Consider the following 15,460-nt stretch of genomic DNA (forward strand, 5'->3'; position numbering starts at 1 on the left):
TATATATATATATATATATATATGCATGCAACATAGGCTAGATCAGACAAAGGGCTAGATTTTCAAAGTTATTTACTCCAACTGGACTTTTGAAAAATGAAGGAAAAAAAACACAATTGAATTCTAAAAGGAGTAGGAAAAATAAAAATGTAGGACTACTTACACACCCCTATGTTTAATCAATGTATTAATTATTTCTGGTTTGACAACTTTATTGGGTGTGTTTTTCCTTTCTTAAACTGAGCCAATGACAATTTAGAGTATAAAGCTGAAAGAATCTTGCCGAAGTGTCTTTATAGAAGTGCCTTCTGCTGACCTGCCTCTAGATCACGTTTCCTTTGGAGTTCCTGTTTCTATGGACATATACCCTATTCTTTACAAAGGATAACTGAAGAAATCTGGTAAGGATCAATTAACCATTTTTGTTATTTTTTGTTGTTTTGCTGCATGCAACACAAAAAGAACAAAACAAACTAAAACAAAACAACACAACACTACAACATAACATGTATAAATGTAAAACAACTTTTGTATTTTTTTTATTTAAATGAATGTGATCTTGATTTTTGAACACCAATCACTTACAATATCATTTACAAGATGATACTTTTTAAAATGAAAATTCGTACTTGTGATTAAAAAGCATTATCAGTTGCATTTCATAAGGTAAATATCAGCACAAAGTTACTTTATATTTTATACTACACCCCCGCCCCCCCCTTTTGAATGATCTATATTGTATGTTTATACACATTATTTAGAATGCAGAAAGCAGGCTCACAGCAAATATATTCTGTTCAAGAGTTATGTATTTACAAGGTCAAAATATTCTTCAATCTCTATTTTAAATGCAGTTTACTACAAGAATTATTCTTTCAGACGACTCATTTTCAACATTTAAATATTGTAACCCTATCTTACACATTTGAATAAATGCTTGTCTAGGTTCAATATATTATTCATGTACAAACTTTTTCCTCATTTATAGTGTAGTCTTTACATATACAAATACAATTTGTATTCTAGTGATGAATTTACAAAATGTATTTAACTCAAATGATTTAGTAAAAAAAAAAAGCAACAGCCTGAGACTGCTTACATAAAACGTACTTTCAATGCAGCAAGCCATTCACATATTTAATAAACACCTGTAGCTTTGTTTTCTAAATATTGTAAATCAAACAGTTACTCCTTCAATAAAAACAAACCTCACCAAGTATTTCCATTAATCAAAATGACAAAAAAATGTTAAATTTGTTGTATAATAAAGTGACTATTAAATTATTCAATGTGTTGTTAATGTCTTTGTATTTTACACTGGTTCATCCCAATTGGATTAGCGGTTTCTAGGTATATGTATTCAGTACAAGTCTAAATTGTGACATACTGTAAGTAGAGTTGTACAGTATGTCCTACTCTACTATATACCTATCACAGGCAAGATAAATCCCTAGCGAGGTCTAAAAACTGAAGATAGCCCACTTTGATCATAAAAAATACTAGCAACACTGAATTATGAATTATTGAAATAAATGAAGGAAAATATATCTAATGTAGTAAGAAATCTAAATGAAAGCTGTGTTGGTCAAAACTCTCAATAAACAAAACAAAAAGCAAAATCATTGCTTGTAGCACTTGCCAAAACTTACATTACAAGCTGACTGTTTGTACAGAAAACCAATGTCACTTTCCTAATTAAAACTAATATAAGTATCCAAGACAAAGACGTTTTACAGTGTTATATACTGTATATATCTGTTTATAATTATATTGAATGTGCTGTGGAGATTTAATACATCATCTCAATGGACTTTGCTCAGAAACGTGCTCAAGAATCATTGTCATTTCCTGTCAGTTTAAAGGCCTTGGACTTAATCTTCAGGCTTTCTGATACAATGTCTCACGTTAGAAAATAAATTAAAACAAAACAATAAACAAATACATGATTGAAATATTTTTAAAAACCACTCAACATCATCTTGCGACTGCCTACCATCATGATGAACATACTAATAAGGTATCTAATAAGGAGATATATACTTATAGGAGGTTTATTTTTCCATTTCCCCAAACATTCAAACATACTTCTCTACACACCTTTGTCAGTTGGCTGATATACACCCTATATAAAATAGCTGTAAGCATTCAAACAGCACAAGGTCAAAACAAAGTATATTCTCAGCCAGAAGTGAACAAAACTGTTCTGGAAACTGGACCCGTAGACTAGAAGAATAAACAAATGTTGTTTTATGTTAGTTTTGTATCATTGCATTTTGTGGGCTGTTTTTTACAAATTAAAATGGCAAGCTCAAAAGGTGTAATAATTTCAGTACGTTCTTCAAAGTAAGACTGTAAAACTGTCAAATAAAACTGAATCTTATAATAGTACATATATTACACAAGTTATTTTTACACTTTCTAATTAAAAATATATTTATAATCAATGTGCATATTCCTTGACACCATTAAACATAAAAAGTCAGCAGCAAAAACATTTTATTTGCAAGTTTTGTGTTGTTTTTTTAGAGCTGTACTAGTCTTATAATCAAATGTACCCTTAACAATCATCTTAAGGCATCAGTGTTTTAAGGACAAAACACCTTACTTCAAACTAAACTTTAGCTTTAAATGTTTCTTAATTATGTGGCACAAGTGTATGGTACATAATAAAACACATTACATGTGTGCATACTACGAAGATCAGATTTCTCTTTAATATATTACAGAGAGCATTATGCATAATTAGATTATACATTTCACATCATTTTTCCAGACACCATTCATTGTGCTAAAGCGGTCTGGCAGAATCCTCATCTTCATTGTGCCGTCTGCTCCGCAAGAGAAGATGTGGTTTGCAAGGCCAGCCTCTATCTGCATTACCCCAGTTCCTATGTTTCTAAAGATGGACTGCCGAGCATGCTCATTGACGAAAGTGTGAATCAGACTGTGGGTGGATAAGCTCCATACCTGTAATAAAAAGTCAAATAAAAACAATAATATTAAAAAAATAAACCAACTAACCACTGTATGCCATATGTCTGGGCCCCTGAGAGTGGCTGCTTTCCTGAAGATTAATATGGTTAAATTGGAAGAAAAAAAACAAACTCTAATGCAGACAAAAGTTTGAAGCATATTTAAAAAAAATAAAAAAATAATTTTATTTATATATATATATATATATATATATATATATATATATATATATATATATATATATATATATATATATATAGTATATATATGTGTGTGTATATATATATATATATATATATATATATGTGTATATATATATGGGTATATATATATATATGTGTGTGTGTGTATATATATATATATATATATATATATATGAGGAGTGAACATATTTTACATCTTCAGAAGTCATAGCAGTACAGTATTTCATTATAGATTTCAAAATGTCACAAAAACTACAAAGCGGTATGTAATTCAATATGTATTCAGCAGGTATTCATGACTGTATGTATGTGTGTGTGTGTGTGTTTTGTTCTTCAGAGAATATAACAGTGGAAAATGTTAGGGTTTTTAATAAACATTTTGAAATACTGTGCAACATATTAAAGAGTTGTACCTGAAATTATGCTGGTCTGTGTTTCAAATAATATAATTACAACGGCCCTTTATTTCCACTTATCTTATACAAACTGCTTAAAAGCTCTCAGAGACTCTGTCTAGGTAAAGTAATCTTACCTTCATGCTCCCCTCTGCAGAACCAGTAATAAAGTACTCCTCTGTTGGATCTACAGCAACAGCTTTAACAGGAGAGTCATGGGCCTGAAAAATCTGCCTCTGCTGCCTCTGATGGAGATCAAATACACAGATGAAACCCTTTCTTCCACCAGAGATTAACAACTGGTGCTTTGGAGCATAGGTTAGCACTGTGGCCCCACTATCATGGCAGGTAAACGCTGGAACAGAGAAAGAAAAGATGAGATTCAGCTTTATTGAAGCTCCAAATATAACACAACACATCATCCCAACAGCAAAAGCTAACTGCAATATTGTAACCCTCACTGTGGCCCACAACCATTATAATTTCCTGCCTATGCAGAATCAGATTGCTCTAATGTGTTTTTAATACCTATTGGTTTAGCCTTGAAATCCAAGGAACTACTAGTAAAAGACACACAGAACACATATTGATAGATACTGTGGATGGATTTTGTCTCCAAACCACCCAAAAGTGTAGCAAACAGGCTGAAAACATGTCTAATATTAAAACATCTTTTACCAATATTGTATGAAATGTCTGCCTTATCATGAATTATGGGTAACATGCTTCACATGAATACTGGGTACTCCAAGAAAAAAAAAATACAAAATGTTCAGTGTAGATTAATTCAGTCCTCAACTTCACACAGAGAACTAGAGAGCAAGACTAACTAACACATATCCGGGATAAATTGACCTACCGTGTACCAGACTGTTGGCTGGTGTCACCAGAGTATCCCACAGACATACATTTCTAAAAAAAAGAAAATAGAATATTTAAACCAAAATAAAATACAAATTATACCTGTAATGTGTATCACTTTCTAATATCCTATACCACTGTGTGCTACACTAAATAATGGATCTTCTGTGAATTGATGTTGATATTGAAGATACAATAATCTTTTGTTGACATTTGTATGTGTTGAATGTTTTTTTTTTTTTGTTAGTATACTAATACTAATTGCCTGTATTCGTTTTGTCTGAGGTTGCTAGGCTATGATGTCTTCTTAATTAAATGAGCTTACCTGTTATCACTAGATTGTCCTGCAGTTGCTATTAAGGAGGATGAACCCACAAAAACAAAGTCATTGGCTGTTTTGTTATGACACTGCAAGGTCTGGAAAACAAAGAAACAGTTCCAGTGTCACTTTTTTATTACAATTATTATTAAACAAAGGCATCTGAAATCCATAATATGCTTACCAGATATGGTTTTGGTGTGTTTCCTATTGTGTTGGTCTGCCAAAAGCTCAAACACCCATCAGCATCAACAATGCCAAACTACATTAAGAAAAGAAATATAAATAAAAAAATGCACTCTGCTTCGTAAAACTGATATATGTGTTTGTTATTTGAGTTCAAAATGCTTTTCTAATTAACAGATGTAACCATTTGCATAACATGAAATACATATTTCATTTTTGACACTTGTGATACATTATTATTATTATTTATTATTATTTATTTCTTAGCAGACGCCCTTATCCAGGGTGACTTACAATTGTTACAAGATTACATACAATTACGTTTTTTGGGGGTTTTTTTTACACATTATTTTTACATACAATTACCCATTTATACAGTTGGGTTTTTACTGGAGCAATCTAGGTAAAGTACCTTGCTCAAGGGTACAGCAGCAGTGTCCCCCACCTGGGATTGAACCCACGACCCTTCGGTCCAGAGTCCACAGCCCTAACCACTACACCACACTGCTGCCCATCGGTACATTGGTAAGCGTTTAGTTCAAGGATCAAACCATTCGAGGTTATGTGAATTGTGAGCTAGTATAAAGCAGGACATAGTTCCATATCTTCATTCAAGTTTATGAACCTACCTGAACTAACAGTAGGTGTTTGCAAGCCAAGTTAACAAAAGATTGTGGATAATGTAATCTTATATTTCTGTCAATCTATTAGAGACATGTGGGCTGGGACTACTTATTATTTAAAGTGAAATACTACAGGCATCAAGAGCACAATGTTTGAACAGGATGTGTAATAGACACATACTTCCTGAGTTTTTTGACATCACCGAGACACTTATTGTAAAGTAAAAGCAAAACATAGACTGTCTACTGTACAAGCAAAGGTGTTTTCTCTACCAAAGTTTCATCCATATCAGACAAGGCACAGATTTAAAACTAAGATACAGGGTAACAGTGAGGAAAGCACTGACTTTTTTTTTTTTACCACTCAAGCTAAAGTTTGCATCAGTTAATCAAAGTGATATTCAAAGAAGTGCAAAAAGAGGGAGTGTACCTTGTTACCCTGATAATTAAACCGTATCCTTGTGACCCTTGAATTTCCTGGAGGTCGAAAGCAAATGATCTGTTGCGAGTGACCCCACTCAAACATCCGAACACTGCCATCTTGTGCACCTGTGAGATCTAAAACAATAAAGTGCCAAGAAGTTAAAGCTAGGAAGAAAAGCATGATATGCAGTTATAACCACACACACACACACACACACCGAATTAAAAAAGTATACAGCATTGCAAAATAAACTACAGTTTTGAGCAGGCAGGAATGTTTTTCATAATTAATGAAAAGCTACACACACACACACACACAAGGGTAATCAATCCAACTCACAGTACGGTAATGTTGGATGAGAGGCCATCCTTCTTGCATTGTTTATATTCCTTTTGATCATCTGTTTAAAAACAAAAACATCTTTATAATTGCTTAACGCAACAGATATACATTGCTTGCATAGCTAGTCAAGGGTGATGGGATTTTTTTTTTTTTTTTGATGTTATCACAAAATACTGTAGTGATCAAATGAGGCAAAACACAATCACATGTTGGCACTTGAAAATGCAGGTGAAAAACAAAACAAAAACTATCCCCCCAAAAAAACAACATCAACACAAAATAAAAATGAATTCCACAACAGTCAAGCGCACAATGTTGTACCAATTGCAGCCTTATCACCCTTCACTAGTATGACCCTAGAAAACAGAAGCAGAATTACCTCACCGTACACATAACAAGTGGCCAAACCTCTTCACTTACTGTACAACACTGTCTACACATACCTGAATGGCAAGTGCTCCTGGCTACAAGCTTACCTCCTTCTTTGTCAAATCCTTTCTGATCCCATTTAATTTAGCTGAATATTCCTGAATATTGAATGATTAGCGCAACACAGAGGAAGAGGCATGTAAAGAAAACAGAGGTAAACAGAAGTGGTTTAACTAAAAGGGATGAGGGAAGACAAGGCATAGAATGTGGAAGGAAGCAGCTAACAGTACATGCCGTCATTCCTGTAGGAGCACAGTTAACAAGGATATAAAGGGAAGTAATGAGAACTGAGAAACAGGGAATTTAAAATGTTCTAATTCTGCATACAGAAGCTTAAGGAAATTTCAAAAAATGTTCTTATTCTACACAGATTTAGTTGCACAAATCAATAATACTTTCAATACTGACTTTAATTGGCCCAGACACCGAAGTTATAGGGTATGAAATATCATTTATCTTAACTATGTATTCTTGTTATTCAAATTGACATACTTTTTAAAAAGTTTAGAGTGTAACCATTAGATGTCACTAGGATTTGACGGTTGAAATTATATACACTGAATCTAAACAAGACAACATTAGTTCAGATAACTGATATTTCTCTGTTTTTTGTTTAAGAATTTATAACAAATGTCACTTGTTTCTCATTCTGGATAGGCTACACCTACATTACCTATTTCTATATGGCACCTCCTAGTAGATGCTTTATAAATACTATGACCTAACTGTACTCTTGCTCACACACGCAAAGCAAAAACATATTGGGGGACATGTATCAAGATCGACCGACACAGCACTAAAATTGGCTGAGTGTAAAGCAGTGCTCTGCCATGGCACACATTGTACCCCATCCTGAATGTATTAACTGGCTCAAAATGAATGAGGCATGGCGTAAGCTGTCACATTTAAATGCATAAATGCCATGTGCCGATGTTCTGAAACCTTCAAAATGGGCTACCAGTAGCACAGACTAACAGACTAATCTGATAAATAGCACCTCCCCTCCAAATGGGCTACCTCAACTGAACAATAGGTAGGTCATTTGGAGAGGCTATGACCCGTGTTGACTAAGTGTCTTGACTTTATATTGTATTATTATTATATGACGGACAAAAACAAATATACATAATGAAAAGGATATAATGAACCAACTTTATTACACAACTATACAAACAATTGTACATAATGAAATAGCCGGTATTGAGCTATAATTTCATCCTCAGGGAGATCAGAAAGGGTAATGCGGACCCTAAATACTCTCCCTTCTTCTCAGTACTCTCCTTCTGTTCATGGGTTGGCTAAATATTAAAATGTTTCAGCCTTGATTTTTTGGTATTGTTCTCGATGAACTATCAATGATAATACATATTAGGCAACTTACATCAGTAGAATATAATGTAAACAGAAAATGTGTTTTTCTTTTAAATAAAATGTCGGTTTCGTGATACTCCATGATTTTTTTTTTCTTTTTTTATTGTCATTCATGAATTTCTTTTAAAAATACAGTGAATTTTCCGGGCCCATATGACTGCTGCCATAATACCCTTTTCCTATCAGCTGTTTTCTGACTTTTTCTTTGCGCCCATATAAGATGGTATAATCGGTCTAATTTGTGGACCTTTTAATGGCCGGTGCTGCTGTTCTGCTGCTTCATAAATCTAATTTTAATATCACAGACTTCATTTACAAATAAGCCCCACCTACAATTTTTCCATGCATATAATTAAGGCTTGACACACCTTAAAATCCATGGCTAATGAGCGGCAGAGTGCATTTTGGTGGTGCTAACACAGACTTAACTTGCCAAAAGTGCCATGATACATACGGGGCACTTTTAAGGCCGATGTAAACTTGCCACTATGGTCTTAATGCTTGATACCTGTCCCCCATTATATTAAAAAAAAAAAAAAAAAATAATCCAGAGTACATTGTCAAACAATGTAATATCCTGTATGATTAATTGTTGTTTCCAATTCAAGGTATCACCTCCACTCCTCTTTGTCTAAGCAATTTCCCTAAAATATTTCAGTTTATCCTCCTTATAAACATGATCATTCATCATACATCATTTATCATACATTTGTTGCTTGTCTGGAAAAAAAAATACTTGTAAATCCTATTTCACAAAATGTCGGTGATGCTGAACAACGTTTTTTGTAACAAACTAAAAATAATATTTACACAATTTACACAAGTCCTTAAGAGTAAGTAGTAAGGTTCTGCAAAATAGAGTGTCCCCACATGTTTAAATAACTGTTTAAATAACGTACATCCTGACAACTTTTTACACTTTAAAGTCTGCTTCAAAGCTCTTTTCAAAATTATTATTTATGTATTTCTTAGCCGACGCCCTTATCCAGGGCGACTTACAATTGTTACAAGATATCACATTATTTTTACATACAATTACCCATTTATACAGTTGTTTTTTTACTGGAGCAATCTAGGTAAAGTACCTTGCTAAAGGGTACAGCAGCAGTGTCCCCCAACTGGTGAACCCACGACCCTCCGGTCAAGAGTCCAGAGCCCTAACCACTACTCCACACTGCTGGCCAAAATGTCCACTCTAGTGCACTGGGGTTTGAGATCTGTCCTCTATCACTGCAGGAATAGCGATTTATTATTATTTTTTTTAAACATAACAACAAGTGCTCTTGCTTTTCTGTTCCATACCACATCATGGTTCGTTATTGCTGTGTTACCGGTTTGACAATATGGGCAATAATCCTTACATGATCACTGCACTAGAGCGGCCATTTTGAAAATAACTTTGAAACAGACTTTAAATTATAAGTGTAAAAAGTTGTCAGGATGTTAACAATGAAAATAACAGTTGTAGCAACACGAGGGGACGTATAACGCTATCTTTATCAGAAACCCTGCTACTTAATCTTTAAATGACCGCTGTACCATAACAAGTGATTAAATGAATGCAACAGTATGTGCAGTTCTGTAAAATACTTAACGAACAGCAACACCGTTCTGTTAAATTGTGATGTTGTTTTAATAAAACAAAAATATATAATACACTCCAGACCAACTGTTCACTGGTTTAATTTTTTTCAGTACAAGGTACAGGAACTTTTTGTTAAAGTTTCCAACGTCTCTATGCATCTACTGTTTACGTGTTTCAGTGGTTTACATTATCAGTGGAGTGGTTTCACAATACATGCATGCAACAGTTCTGTAAACTCTTCTTGAATATACTGGTTTACACCTGTTGCAACCACATATGTCTTTAAAGACAGTTTGTCATTTAATTTAAGTTTCATTTAGTATTTGTAAAATTTATTATAATATATATTTTTTTTACTGTTTATGTGTTGTATCTGTCTCAGTACTATTTCTCATTTTTACCTACCAAAGGACACTTTATGTAAATAGAATCTGACTAATGTAATATCCTGTATGACAATGAGATGGTCTTTTGGATAAACCAACTCCAAAAATGTGTTACTGCTGTTGGTTGCTAGGGTGCTAGATGTACTTAGTCCAAAACAGATGTTTTTTTTTTTTTTACTTAATAGTTCACTATGGAATAGTACCATCCAATTGAGGATTTTGAAAATAAATAAAATAAGACAATCTTGGCCCTAAGCTCTACTATTTTAAAGAAAGTATCCTTTCATCATTTGAGAAATATAGCTAAGCTTAGACCTATTATCTCTGTACCTGATGCTGAAACATTAATGGATACCTTTGTTTCATCTATAATTCATTATTGTAATGCACTTTTCTCTGGTCTGCCAAAATGTGTGGGGTCTCACTTACAGCTCGTTCAGAACACTGCCGCTAGAATTCTGGCTGTAACCAGAAAAAGTGTTCTCTTTGGAATCCCCTCTTGTTGTCTTTGCTTTCCTCATTCCACAAAATAATGTGTGATTGGGAACTGCTGCTCACACCTGCTCTATAATACATTCAACCAATATGCTAATCTTCATTCAATTCTGATATTAAGAACCCTTACCACAGATGCTCCTCTGCCAGTCTGCATGCTGCCAAGCCAGGGCATATTGATGGGTGTTCCAGGACTGCTGTGTGTATATGGGGTAGTACCTTGGATACAGCTGAAATCATCACGTGCATGAATCATCAAGAAATCCTCACTGCTGAGAAACAATGCAGCAAACACACAGCGGACACAATTCAATAAATATGCCATTAGATGCCTAAAATTGAGCTGTGATGATTGTGGATGGCCAACAGGTGGCACTATAAGGGACTGTACACATTTTGGTTTCTCAATTTTCTTACGGAAATAAATATCCACATTACTCAATAGATTTTTTTTTTTATTAAACTGTATTTATAAAGAAAGGAAACTCATTAAGAAACCACGTTTACAAGGGAAAAGACAAAGTCCTATAGATACTCTTTTATCCAAACTGCTCTGGAAACATTAAAGCGGCTTGTATAAAAGGACATTCAGAATTATTCAGAAATATACAGTTCAAGATAGGATAAGTTAGTTCAGATAAATGGGTTAAACTAATAATGGTACAGCAGCATGTTTAGATACAGTTAAGAAACAGTGAAGAAAAACTATTCACAGTGCATGTTGTAACATTAACAGTCAGTTACATTTCAGTACTCACCCTTTATTTTCCAATTCCACCTCATCGTCAACCCACGTCAATATCTGAGTTGCGAGGATTGCAGACACATCCAGCTCCTGAATGTCATGAGTGGAAGCTATTGCTATGCAATTGCGGTTAGCCTGGCAAAACATAAGGACACGTTCAGCATTCAAATCATTAACATGTCAAAACATACTGTGGGGTTTATTCAACTGATCTAAACAGCAGAGGTATTGCAATCTAAATACCGCCCCTGTGTAGAAAGAGCAAACTTTCAACAGATAGTTAATCTCTTAAGTTTACTGATGTCTACAAAAATTATTATTTAAATGATGACAGTATTTAGATTTGCCACTGTTAATTGAATAAACCTATGTGTGTTAACAGAGACATCTGCACAACATGTAGATGTGCACATGTGATTTCTTGGTTATTTTACAGTGACACATTTATTATGTGAACTGGGACCAGTGGGTGTTTGTAAAATTGATTTGTTCTGATAATCAAATTACTGTGTTAATATGGCATTCCAATTTACCAGAACATCACAAATAACTTCAATACAACTGTACCTTTAAATATAAAATGCACTGTTCTGTACAGTATTTTAAATAGAGGGCTGATTAGGCAGCAGTGTGGAGTAGCGGTTAGGGCTCTGGACTCTTGACCGGAGGGTCGTGGGTTCAATCCCAGGTGGGGGGACACTGCTGCTGTACCCTTGAGCAAGGTACTTTACCTAGATTGCTCCAGTAAAAACCCAACTGTACAAATGGGTAATTGTATGTAAAATTAATGTGTAAAAAATAATGTAATTGTATGTAAAAATAATGTGATATCTTGTAACAATTGTAAGTCGCCATGGATAAGGGCGTCTGCTAAGAAATAAATACTGATTAGTGCACTCTCTATGATAACAGGGCAAAACAGCATTGCACATCAAGTGACAGGTTACCAAAGGGCTGTTAGGAAAACAGGCAATCTTTATGTTGATACACACACCCAGCTTCTTTCTCATTTTTTTTTTTTTTTAGAAAGTTCTTACCTTATTAATAGCAAATGCTGTAATGATGTCTGACTCTTTATGGATAATTCTTGCCTTTCCACCAGGATATCCAAGATCTGCTTCTATCTGTGGTTAAACAAACACAACCACAAAATGTAACTAGCAACAACAAGTAAAAGCCGTTAAAAATAGCTTTTTGTTAAATTCTGAAATTGCAGAATATAATGAAAACAATCTTCCTTGTGGAGCTACAACAATGAGACTGGCAACTGCACAAGGAAACAATAGCAAATATTGGGTCAAATGCACAAAGCCTTTACTGGGGAAAACAAAAAACAGGGCTCTTGAAATAACACACTGAATTATTAATTTTAAGTTTTACACACCCACACCCCCAATTTCTACAAACCCACTGTAAATTAAGAAAGGTTACAAACGCTGTATCCTCTTCAAAGAAAGAATTGAAATAAAAAAAAAGAACTGGTACAAATGCAGGGCTGGATTAATACTTTGTGAATGTACCCAATATGTTTATATAAAATGTTCTGTAACAGTCATTCATCTATTGTTTGGTTCTGTACACGATGGATGGATGAAGGAATACCCACCAGTTACTACTTCTCTAGATGAATGAAAGCTCAGTCACCACACGGTTTGTCCTACTGTTATTTCTTTTTCTCATGGATATGTAACAGTTCAAATATCCAACACACATGTAATCCTTTTTAATTATGACAACTGCACAGTACTTTAACAGTTAATGTGTCTGTTAGATATACTTTATTTCCATGTATATGACATGTATGATGTCACACAATTATATGCAAAACAAAACACCAGAACATATTTACAAATAACATACTTATATCTTAAAAGGATTAAATGTATTGTTGTATGAACATAACACTCTGCCACTTAACTACACTTAAAATTTCCAATAAATCCATGAATAGAATTCTTATTATACTGTCATTTATTACAATTAGTTTTAATACCTGCAATTGTGCCCAGTTAGTTGATATTGAAGTAAGGCATTCATTGTTAATCTACAAACTAAACTTTAAAAGCAGCACTGGCAAATCAAATACATTACACTGCTGCCTCAATACTGTATCTTATTGGAAATTGTAAGCTTTTGACATCTACTTGAAAATTATCATCAGGTTGTACCTTATTGATGTTAAGTTCCTCCATCACAGTATTTTTGGCATTCTCATTGTGGTCCTCTATCAACTATATCATAGGAAGAATAGCCACATTGTATAAAAGAATGAGATGAATCATGCAAAGCAAACAGGAAATAATTCAATCACTCAGATTTTATTAATGTTAACTTTTTTTTAAGCATGCAATGTCTGGATGTGAAAGAGAAAAGATCTTGTTTAAGCTTCATCACAAATGATATAAAGGTGTACACAAGCAAAACACTTAAATCACAGGAAAGAGGAAGTGATCAAATGGTGAGCATAATTTCTCTAGAGAGAATGGCATTCATATTTAACTTGAAACTTAATGCATGCTATTTAGAAAAGCGTAAGGACCATGCAACATAACTGTTAAATGACACGAGACAGAAGGTACCCATGTAATTAAAACATGCTTTCATAGGTACCTCATTTTGACCCCTTTTCTTGGTAAATATGTTTCGAATGAAGGTCTCCTGCACCTCGTCCTGCTTCACCAGGTATTGCCAAAGCCTTTTCACCGGGAGTGCAGAGCGTTGCTTTGACCTGAAGTAAAGCAAAATAAAACGTTAGCTTGCACTATTCAACAGATTATACTGCGTCACAAAGGGATTTACAAAGACAAATGCAATAATTAGCGTACAAGATATAGAACACTGTCTATTGGTGATGGTCATTCATTCTGACTAATTCCCTGTCAGTAAGAATCCCTTCTTTTTTTTAAATGGAGGGAAAAAAACCACCTGCAGACTAATTCACTAGCCCATACCCTTTAGACACCCAAGTGATCTCAATTTGGCTCCCAGTGATCATAAGTCCAAGCTAAATGGCACCATTTTATGGCAGCGTTTGCTTGAGAGAGGCCCGAGAGTGATCAGATTTCACATGTCCACAACTGCACAATACCTCCATCACATTTTCAAAGTATAAATCAGACCCTGCAATATCACAAGAAAGAATATGAACATTGGGAATGCAATAAAATGAAAGCTTACTCACTGGAAAGGAGTGTTAGTGGGCTCCAACAGTGCTTTGTGGCGGAGGATGGCAGGGCCAGATGATACTGTATCTTCAAGAGTGTGTGATGAGATGAATTTGGAGGGTGGGCCACCAAAAATCTCCAACCTCTTAAGAAGCACTTGCTCCCACCTCTGCAGTGTCTTCAGAATTGAATGGCAAAGTGGGGAGCCAACTGGCAGCTCTGCATGTTAAAGGACAAAGATTTTACAGCATATCCAGCTGAGAGAGTAATAAGAATCCTGTGGAGGAAATGAGCGTGCCAGCTACTATGCAATCACTGACAGAAGAATTATGAGATCATTGACAGAAGACATACAGATAAAATTGATTTATTAAACAAAACAATACATTCTATCTTTAAAAACGTGTGTAAATTAATGCCAAAACATCATTTCAATTATATGGCACAAAGGAGTCATGGATATTACCTGAAAGATCATGTCCTGCTATAGGGTAGAAAGTCTTCAGGTTGTAAAGAACCATTTGCACCATGGCCAAACGCATAAGTGACCAGCTGAAATAAAGCCATTAATTAGCAACACTCATATGTGTAACCATTAAACAGAAGCAACCTAATCCTGAGCTATGAAAGAAAATAATTCCAAATATACACTTGCAGAAATAAAACGGATTGGTAAAATTAAAAATCGTTTTAGCATAATTTCTCCCAGCACAATTAACTAGATTAGATCATGTCTGCCTAAAAAAACTAATGAGAGACAAAGACTTAAGTCCAAAAAAAAACAAAAACTTATCAGACAGTACAAGCTGAAATATAATAAAATCCCTGTCTGTGTTAGTACCTCCTATGTTTCATAATCCAAATTAAATCAGAACATCTTTTCTCAGTTTTATAGTATCAACACAATTATTATTATTATTATTATTATTATTATTATTATTATTATTATTATTATTATT

The 15,460-nt window shown here is 34.2% G+C and overlaps 1 protein-coding gene across 5 annotated transcripts in view; it reads right to left on the reverse strand.

Moving 5' to 3' along the window:
• Window positions 1-511: 511 nt before the first annotated feature.
• Window positions 512-15,460, reverse strand: part of LOC117426775 (dmX-like protein 1) — a 78,639-nt gene continuing 63,690 nt past the window's right edge. For 2 of the 5 annotated variants that reach the window (XM_058992613.1, XM_058992610.1), the window contains 15 exons: window positions 14,968-15,053; window positions 14,519-14,720; window positions 13,948-14,065; window positions 13,506-13,568; window positions 12,375-12,461; window positions 11,351-11,472; window positions 10,723-10,864; window positions 6,803-6,853; window positions 6,324-6,384; window positions 5,991-6,118; window positions 4,936-5,013; window positions 4,758-4,849; window positions 4,431-4,483; window positions 3,709-3,926; window positions 512-2,967 (listed from right to left, as the gene is read on the reverse strand). In XM_058992613.1, the coding sequence (XP_058848596.1) occupies window positions 2,743-2,967; window positions 3,709-3,926; window positions 4,431-4,483; window positions 4,758-4,849; window positions 4,936-5,013; window positions 5,991-6,118; window positions 6,324-6,384; window positions 6,803-6,853; window positions 10,723-10,864; window positions 11,351-11,472; window positions 12,375-12,461; window positions 13,506-13,568; window positions 13,948-14,065; window positions 14,519-14,720; window positions 14,968-15,053 (1,726 nt within the window). In that variant the 3' untranslated portion in view covers window positions 512-2,742. The remainder of the gene's footprint in view (window positions 2,968-3,708; window positions 3,927-4,430; window positions 4,484-4,757; window positions 4,850-4,935; window positions 5,014-5,990; window positions 6,119-6,323; window positions 6,385-6,802; window positions 6,854-10,722; window positions 10,865-11,350; window positions 11,473-12,374; window positions 12,462-13,505; window positions 13,569-13,947; window positions 14,066-14,518; window positions 14,721-14,967; window positions 15,054-15,460) is intronic. The other 3 variants (XM_058992618.1, XM_058992614.1, XM_058992619.1) reach the window with 3 other exon arrangements.

Source organism: Acipenser ruthenus, chromosome 2 (genome assembly GCF_902713425.1).
Source record: "Acipenser ruthenus chromosome 2, fAciRut3.2 maternal haplotype, whole genome shotgun sequence".
Taxonomy (NCBI): Eukaryota; Metazoa; Chordata; class Actinopteri; order Acipenseriformes; family Acipenseridae; genus Acipenser; species Acipenser ruthenus.